At 42.0% G+C, this 9,460-nt stretch overlaps 1 protein-coding gene across 1 annotated transcript in view; it reads right to left on the reverse strand.

Annotated features, from left to right (window-relative positions):
- FAT1 (FAT atypical cadherin 1) overlaps positions 1–9,460 on the reverse strand; it is a 123,811-nt gene that overhangs the window by 24,885 nt on the left and 89,466 nt on the right. Inside the window, exons 10-11 of the mRNA XM_007466552.1 lie at positions 1,881–5,948; positions 1,113–1,309 (exon numbers count right to left, since the gene is read on the reverse strand). Coding sequence (XP_007466614.1) covers positions 1,113–1,309; positions 1,881–5,948 — 4,265 coding nt within the window. The remainder of the gene's footprint in view (positions 1–1,112; positions 1,310–1,880; positions 5,949–9,460) is intronic.

Raw genomic sequence — 9,460 nt, forward strand, 5'->3', positions numbered from 1 at the left:
TTTCCCTCCTTGCTATTATCCTCTCAAGCGAATGCAGTTAGCAGTTATCCACCCAAGCTGCCAAGTTCACACACCCATCCTCCATCTCGCTAACTCTAAACGACTATAAAAACACATTCAACTGAACGTCCTGTGATCTTAAGCTGAACAAATCTGAAGTGGAATTCAGTGTGCTTCCTCTAAAACCAATTCCCGCTCCAGGCTCATCTTCAGTCTTTCTCCCAAACACTCCTGTAGGAAACCTGAAGTCAACCTTGACTTAACTAACATGCTTGTCGCGATGTCACGGCCAGGCAGGACCAAGTGCCACCAGTTTTCCTGTTACAGTATCCTTCGTCCTTCCGTTCCCTGTGCCTCAGTCCACTGCCTGTTATCCCCACTTTCACACTTCCTCAGCTAAATGGAAACAATGCTACCAGACTCAGCTTCTCTCAGGAACTCCTGGAGTACGCCATCTCCACCTTTCACGTAAGGAAGGATTCGTGGAGTCCCAGCTCCCTGGAATGCCCTCCATAGCCCCTCTCACCCAGTTTACCCTCTGGCCGCAATGCCCTTCCGTTTCCACTCTTGGTGATCTCATCACCACCTCCCAAAGGCTGAGCTTTTCCTCATCCTCCAGTTCTGGGGACAACTCCCGCCCTCACCGAGCAACCTCAGGTGGCGCAGCTCTTCCTTGGTATGCATTTTGTCCTCATGTTAAACGGTGGGCTCCACAGGGGCAGAAGCCACACGCTTCACCTCTGGGTTCCTCTAGCGTGTACAAGAGCAAGGGCCCAAAATACGGTCTCTCGGTGCAGAACAGAGCTACCTCACCCCCAAATGAAGGGGATCCTTTCATGAAAACGTAACAGAGCAATGCTTATATACAACTGTAATCCTGTCCGCAATTCACAGTATTTTGAACTAGGTTTTTAAGCTATTTAGCATCCCCCCAAAGTAGTTCTGAAGCTAATCCAACTCTTGCCCCATTTAACCCTCACCTTGACTTAAACCTTAAGAGATTACAACATGAAACACATTTCAATTACTCTACAGCACCACGTGACAGTCCTTCTGAAAGGTTTAAGAAAGAAATCTGAATTCATAATATATAGACTTAAAGAGTATCCTACCTTTTCACAAATGGGACTGTTGTCATTTGCATCAAGGACTTTGACTTCAACTATAGCTTTTGATGAGAAGGTCCCATCAGTTGCTGTGATAGTCAGAAGATAATTGTCCCTTTTTTCCCTATCTAGAGGTTTCTTCACATAGACCTTCCATTCATTCTGTATATTTTCAATAGCAAACTGCCCCAAAGGATCCCCTCCTATTAAATCAATGGAAGGAGATGACAGTCAAATTTGTTGAAATAAAAAAAGGAATAACAGGAGAAATAAATTGTACAAAAGATATATAATATTATGATTCAAAAGAATTAAGTTTTAAAGAAAGTAATTACACTTAAATTTATTTTATTAGCTTTCCCATTCACTAACCCCCCCCACCCAAAACCCTCAAAAAAACCAAAAAACAAAGAAAGCAGCACTAAAATGTGTATTTAAACACAGCATTAAGCCAAATAAAATTTCAAGACCATCAGTAAACACTTTAGCCTATACTGAAACTACAGATTTTTAAAATTATAATATCTTTTTTATACACTGTGTATAAAGATCAACAGAATGAATCATAAAAATCAAAATCAGCCTAATGAAACAACTACTGGCTTTGCTCAGGCAAAGAACTTGAAACATAGCTTAATAGATGTTATTTCTACTTATTTTAGATATACTAAAATCGTCCTTTTAACTCTCAATTTCCATAAAATACATATCTCAGAATTTATACTTCTAATACAACTTAATTTTAAAGTAAACCATTCACTTTAAACACGTTACCTGTTATGTAATATGTAACTTGTCTGTTGATCTCTTCAGAATCAGCATCCGTGGTACTCAGGATGGCAATTACGCCCCCTGGTGGATCATCTTCACTCACAGTCCCTTTATAAATCTCTGCCGTGAACCGTGGGGGACTATCGTTAACATCGGTGACAGTAACATCCACAATGGCTGTGGAGGAGAGCTGAACCTTTTCACCATGATCTGATGCGACCACCTTCATCTGATAACTGTCTCTCTCTTCGTGGTCAAGTTCCTTCAGGGTTGTGATCCATCCTGTTTCCATGTTAATGGTGAAGGATTCGATGACTTCTACACTTTGTGACTGATCTAGACTATACATAACTTGGCCATTGGTTCCTGAATCTAGATCAGACGCCCTGATCTGGATGACTCTGCTTCCCCCTGGCAGGTTTTCAACAGTAAATGCCTCATATGGACTAGACTCCAAGACAGGGCTGTTATCATTTGCATCTTTCACTTGGATACTAACATCTACAGAAGCCACCACCTCATAGTCATCATGAGTGCACCTGGCAAGTACGGAAAACTGGTACCACTTAGTTGTCTCATGGTCCAGACCCTTCTCCAGTTTCAGTCTCCCACTCTGTCTGTCGATCACAAAGAACTCATCTCTATTGCTCTCTGGAGTATTCCCTTTGACTAGGCTGTAAAGCACAGTCTCGCTGTGCTCTGCTCGAATGAGATCTATTTCTGTTCCAATAGGCACGTCTTCCGAAACTGTATAGGTGTAAAATGGTTCTGAAAATCTTGGAAGCCGCATTTCTGGTGGAAGTACTTTAACATAGACGGGAACAACAGATTCTTTGGGTGGAGACCCATTATCCACCGCTCTGACAAAGAAAGTGAAGACCTCATTTTCTAAGCCAATTAAGCTTTCTTTTGTAGTTATTATGCCAGACAGTCTGTTAATTTCCAAATTCTCTTTAACGCCTTCAGAATCTGCTTCAATGGCATAGGTGACGTCGGCATTGGATCCCTCATCAGCGTCACTGGCAAGGACTTTGATGACCGATGTCCCTTTGGGAGCATTAGATCCAATATTCACCTCAAACTTGGTTGCTCGAAACTGTGGTGCATTATCGTTATCATCTGTAAGGATGACGTTAATGGTGCAGAAAGCAACTTTTCCACCAGTGTCCTTGGCCATGAAACGAACTGGGATTACTTTTTCCACTGGGGTTTCTCGATCAAGTTTTTCTAAAGTAAAGATCTGTCCTCTCTCATTTGTGTAAAACCTGTCTTTGGCAAAGTCATTTACAATATGGTAGGTAACGTGACCGTAAATACCCGAATCCCCATCAGTTGCTTTAACCTCGGTAACCAGGGTGTGCAAGGGAGCATTTTCAGCGAGCTCCACTTCATATTCGTTCTGCAGAAAAATGGGACTGTGCAAATTGCCTCCAATCACACTCACATGAACCTGAGCTGAACTCCTAAAAACTCCATCAGACACAGAAACCTGAAGGGTGTACGATGGCTTCAGGGCATGCCGGCGCAGGTTTGAGAGCGTGATGATCCCCGTCCTGCTGTCAATGACAAAATTCTTATGATCATTGCCAGAGAGAATGGAATATTCCAACTTGTCTATGTCTGAACTGTCCGCATCATAGGCTTTTACACAGGTCACAAAATGCCCATGGGCAGCGTGCTCACTAATTCTGGCTTCATAAATCTGTTGGTCAAATAGTGGTGGGTGATCGTTGAGGTCGGTGACATCCACTGTGACCACCACATCGCTGCTCAGAGGAGGCATGCCGCCATCAACAGCCCTTACAAAAATCTTGTGCTGCTGGAACTGCTCAAAATCCAAAGTCCTAACCAGGGAAATGAGGCCAGTGCTGCTGTCTATGTGAAAATGATCATGACTCTTGCTATGATTCCCAAACATATGGTATGAAATCCCTCTGTATGGTTCTGAGTCAGAATCTGTTGCTCTGACTTGAACCACGGATGTGCCAATTACAGATGCCTCGGACAGGGTGGTGGCATAGGACTGCTGGGCAAACATGGGAGGGTTGTCATTGACGTCTTCCACGATTACGTCCACAAAGACCTCGGCGTGAGCACCGGTCAAGGAGTCAGTCGCTCGGATGCTCAGTTTATATGCTGGGTGGGACTCAAAGTCCAGAGGCGCTATGACATTGATAACTCCGGTGTTGAAGTTAATAGTAAACTGGCTGAAAGGATCGCCGTCTGTGATGCTATAGAACACTTTCAAGCCCTCTGGACTGTTGGCTTGTACGTGGACAACGGGGCTGTGCATCTGGACGTTCTCTGGAATCTCGGCGCTGTAGAAAGGCTTTTCAAACACAGGCATGGCTTTGTTCATAACGGTGATGGGAACCATGACTTCAGCCGAAAAAGCTGGGTTTCCTCCATCTTTTGCAACCACTGTGACAAGATATTCTTTATTTAAGGTGTCAGGTTCAAACTGTTTTTTCAGTGAAATTTCCCCTGAGGCTCCAATTTGGAAGTGTTCGTGGTGTTCCTTGAGGTAGTAGTGCACTTCCCCGTTCCTGCCGCCGTCTCTGTCGATGGCTGTCACATAGCGAATAACATGGCCCACGGCAGTATCCACTTTAACGATGGCGTAGTAAGGCAGGTTGACAAACACTGGTGCGTTATCATTCTGGTCTTCGACGATGACCTTTACAATGACATGGGCCACTGCTGAAGGCTGGCGTTCTTGTGTCACTTCCACTACCACATCAAAGGTCTCCTGCTGTTCACGATCAAACGGTATGCCAGTGGTCGACAGAACTCCGGACGTGCGGCTGATTTTGAATCTGCGATCTGGGTTGAGGATGTGATAAAACAGGGGCTCGTTGATTGGATTCCCGATAGCAGTAATGACAGCTAACCTTCTGGCTTCAGTAGAATTCTCTTTCACTACCGCGGAGTAGAAATCTTGGGTAAACTTCAGCTGACTTTCTTTGCTTTCTTTCACGTTAATTTTCACAGAGGTTAAGCTTGCAAATCTGCCATCAGAAGCCCTGATAGTTAACTCATAGCGGCTCCTCAACTGAGTTGTGTTTTGTACAGTTATAGTACCAGTCTTGTGGTCCATTAAGAACTTCTCCCCGATGTTGCCTTCGGTGATGGAGTACATTAACTGTGACAATGTGCTTGAATCAGCATCTGTAGCATTTACTGTAATGACCTTGACTCCTTTGTATGTTGGCAACAAAAGAGATGCTTCATACAATGATGTGGAGAACACAGGAGGGCAGTCATTAATGTCAATAACATGGATAGTCACGTTGGCTGCATATTCAGCAAATAAACATGGTGTTCCCATGTCATGAACTTGTACAGTGAAGTGAAAAGTACTTGTTTGTTCATAGTCCAAACTTAGTACTGTATGAATAGCACCAGTGCTGGAATCAACAGTAAAATATTTGTGTATAGCTGGTTCAACAATGTGATAAACAAGCAAAGCATTTGATTCTTTATCAGCATCAGTGGCTCGAATAACTAATGGGACATTCTTGTCTGTTAGGACCACACTGTGAATTGAAGCTGATTCGCTAATGAGCCCCGTATATTCTGCCTGTGTAAAAACTGGCAAGTTGTCATTTTCATCCTGCAGATGCACTAGAACGGTTGTATTCGTTGACAAACCAGCCATGTTAGTTCCTTGTACTGTCAATGTATAAATGGGCCAAGTTTCAAAATCCAAAGCTTTCTGAGTGATGATACTTCCAGAATGTGGATTAATAGCAAAGGCATCAGCTATATTTCCATCTTTTATTTCATATACCACTGATGACTGACTATGGGCTGTAACCATTCCGACGAAACTCCCAATGCTGACAGTTTCACTAATTTCAACAGAATACTCTTTTGATGTAAACTTGGGAGAGGCGTTGTCAGCAATGGTGACAAAGATACACACAGAAGTGATTTCACTCATTGGTGGGTTGCCTTTATCTATAGCTTTTACCATTAAGTCATATTCCACTTGGTTACTTCGATCTAATTCTTTGGCAGTTTTTATAGAGCCCAAGATGGGATCAATCGTAAAAGAATTTCCAATGTTTCCTGGGAGGAGAGAAAAAAGCATGTTAGAGAAAAATACAAGGACCTATCAACATTCGAATGGAACTTGTTTTATTCAATTTGTCTCATTTTTTCAATTTGTTTCATTTTTATCTACTCTAAGGGCAAACTTTTCTGAGTTTTGTCTACAAATTATGAAAAGAAACAGAAGTAATATCACTCTGTACCTAAAGCCAAAAGTCACTCTCTCTGGTTGAATCAGGAATGTGTTGTGGAAGGATCTGGTTACCCTTCCATAAAGGAGTATAGTTAATCATCTCCAAGAGTCCCTCAAAACCCCTTTGGAATATATTTATTTACCACTTGCAAACTCTCAAGAATCTTACCCACTATGAAAAGGGAAGACTTCAATTAAATTTAACAAACTTAAATAGAGTTGGTCCTTATTTTATGCATTTGGGGAACTGATGAGTAAGCCTGTGTGAACTCTGCCCCACTTGATAGGCTTTCAAGATTTCAGTAATATCCCCTGAATTTTTTCAGGTCAATTTAATTTCTAGGTGAGTGTTTCTCAACTGGAGGTGCTTTCACCCAGAGGGACATTCAACTGTGTCTGGACCCCTTTTTGGTGACCACTACTTGTGGGGAGAGGGTGCTCCTAACCTCTAGTGAGTAGAGGCCAGGGATGCTGCTAAACATACTACAGTGCACAGGACAGCCCCACAGCAAAGAACTTTCTGGTGCAAAATGTCAATATTGCTGAGGCTGAAAACTCTTAAGTTTGTTTTACTTGCTTTTCTTTAGACCTTTTCCAGCTACGTTATGTACATGTATTTAGCTGCAAATGCAACTCCACAATATTCCATAGTTTTGTGCCACTTGAGCTCTTCCTGAGGAAACCAGTTTACTACAGTTCTGCAGTTTACTCTCTTTCTGGGTAGATCAAGGCAGTGTGAGGGTCCTCAGATTCGATCCAACCACGAACCCTTCATCCCTTTTCTGTTTTATAAACAGAGTCCAGAATCATTTATTCTAGTCATAGAACTGAATTGATCTAGTCTGAGGAGCTGCCGCAGAACTTGCTGAGGCAGAAGATCATGAAGCTCCCCATGCCTGAGTCTTTAAAAGCTTTTTTGACATATTTTAGGGAAAAACAACTTCTAACAAGAAGAAAGAATGCCTACTGATAATTCCTTTAGTCTTGAAAATGTAGCATTTGTTAGGAGTTAAAAGAGAATTCTTTCTTTCATCAGAGTGAATTTATAGTGGAAAAACGTATAACTTGTTTCTGTCTTAGTAATAAAAATGATGTATTCAGTGATTAAAAAGAATCCCTTTTATAAAATATACTTTTCTTTAAATCTTGGAAAAACTGAACTATTACACTTTACCCAAAACGAAGTCCACTTGCCACTTAACCGCCTTCTCAAATTCTGTGTTCCTCAAGGTCTGCAATCAAGCACGGCCCTTCATAGACCAGAATTACTTGCTGTGACTTGCAAACCAGGGGCTCAACCAAGCACTCCTTCCTCCACATCATTACTAGTAAACACTTCCTCTACAGCTTTCATTTCCTTCCTTTAATACATTTTCCAAAAATCCATGATAGTTCTTTCTGAGGCCAGACCCAGTCTGGTTTTCATTAAGTCTGCCTGGCTCTGCTTCCAGGCCCCAAGGCCATGCCTCAACCTGCAACAGGACAGAGGTCCAGAATGTCTACAGGCCATGAAGCTCTGAGCCGAACCCCGGCCCACGAACAGGGTCATGCTGCCTCTGCCAGGCCTCGCAGACACTAATTTCCAGCCTGTCTGTACTTACGAGCGCCAGTGACCCCAGTTCTCCCCCACTGTGTTTTAGTTGGTTATTGGGATTCCAAGGTCCTTTCTCAGCTACCTTTGCATCATCCCCACTTCCAAAGCTGTGACTGGTTGACTGCTTAAGGGGCTGTGAAAACCTCTGGACAACTGTCTTCATCCCCACTCTTTACTACCCTATGTCTGTACTAATAAAGCAGCTGACCTACCATATTTTATATTCAGTCATCTAGATGCATTTCTCTTTTACTTTGTACATTGAAAATCTTAAAGCTTCAAATACACAAGGCCTCACATGGAGGAATAAATGGATTTTATCTGCAATGAGAAGGCTCCTCAATCACGTGAACATACCCTCCTCTCGGAACCACTGGGTTTGGTGGGTCCCCGCCTGGAACAGTCTTCTGCCAGCTATTCTCACTGCCTCTCCATGCACGCGTTCATTCATTCAGGTTTTGCCCAAATGCCTCCTTCTTAGAGAATGTGGTGGTGAGGCCTTCCTTGACCTCCCCATTCAGCATGGCTGTTTCTGTCCCATTACCCTGTTTTTTCTTTACAGCACATATTGTCACTTTGTTCTTATCTGTTCTCCCACTAGGATGTAAGCTCCACTTAAGCATGGCTTATTTGATTCATTATTTTATCACCTCTGCCTAGAAAAATGCCTGTCACATAGGAGACACTCAGCAAATGTTGAATGAACAACTTTTACACATGTATGGAAAGAAAACAAATTAAATACCAAACAGGTTGATCAGCAGCTTGAAAAAAATTAATACATTCATTAAAGTACTATATTTATATTTCTACTTGGTTTTGTTTTCCTGCATTTATGCTATACTTCAATCACTACCAACAACCACTTGTTAGATGCGGCACTTCATTTAAAAGTATTAGCAAAAGGAACGTGTCATGACTATTTGGAAATCTCTGATAAAAAATTTTTATTAGCAATGTGACGTTCAAAACATTCTTTATTACTTGCAGTATCTCGACTTTGATAAAGACAGCTCTGAGCTTGTCAACGATAACAAGAAAGTTACACAGGAACACAGCTAGTTAATCAGTATATGGATCCTACCTGTATCAATACATATACTATGGCAGAAACCATCAGATTTGCAGATGGAAAGCAACATCATATTTATGTGGCAACACTGAGGGCTGTTGAGTGGCTTGAATGTGTCGTTGTCTGATCTAGTAATAGCCACATTCACCAAATATTGAAATATACATATGGCATTTGTGAACAAACTAATAGGGCAGTGACAGAAGTCTGTATTAGGTTGGGGCCTTAGTCATTCACTGTAGGAGAGATACCGGTTATTTCTAAATAGTTTTAAATTGTTCTTTCCATATGAACAAGGCAGTTATCTGGACAAACATGTAAATGTGTGCTTGTCAGCTATGACTGTATTACACATGTACACCCCAAAGGGCACGTCAGAAAGCTGTGCACAGGACCTGCCTCTTCCCACGGTGGACATGCCGTGGATGCTGACTGCCCCACAGAATGGCAACCTCTGTAAAGCTTCAACTGCAATTACATTTTACATAAGTTTGGGGAAGAAAACCAATTCTAATCAATAAGTATATTTACGGGGTGTCTTCTAGTTCCAGAGGTTGTAACAGTTTTGAATTAACAATCATCTACTTTTTTTTTTTTTTTTTTTTTTTTTTTTTTTTTTTTTTTTCCTTGCATTATGCGGGCCTCTCACTGTTGTGGCCTCTCCCATTTGC

Source organism: Lipotes vexillifer, unplaced genomic scaffold (genome assembly GCF_000442215.2).
Source record: "Lipotes vexillifer unplaced genomic scaffold, Lipotes_vexillifer_v1.1 scaffold951, whole genome shotgun sequence".
NCBI lineage: Eukaryota > Metazoa > Chordata > Mammalia > Artiodactyla > Lipotidae > Lipotes > Lipotes vexillifer.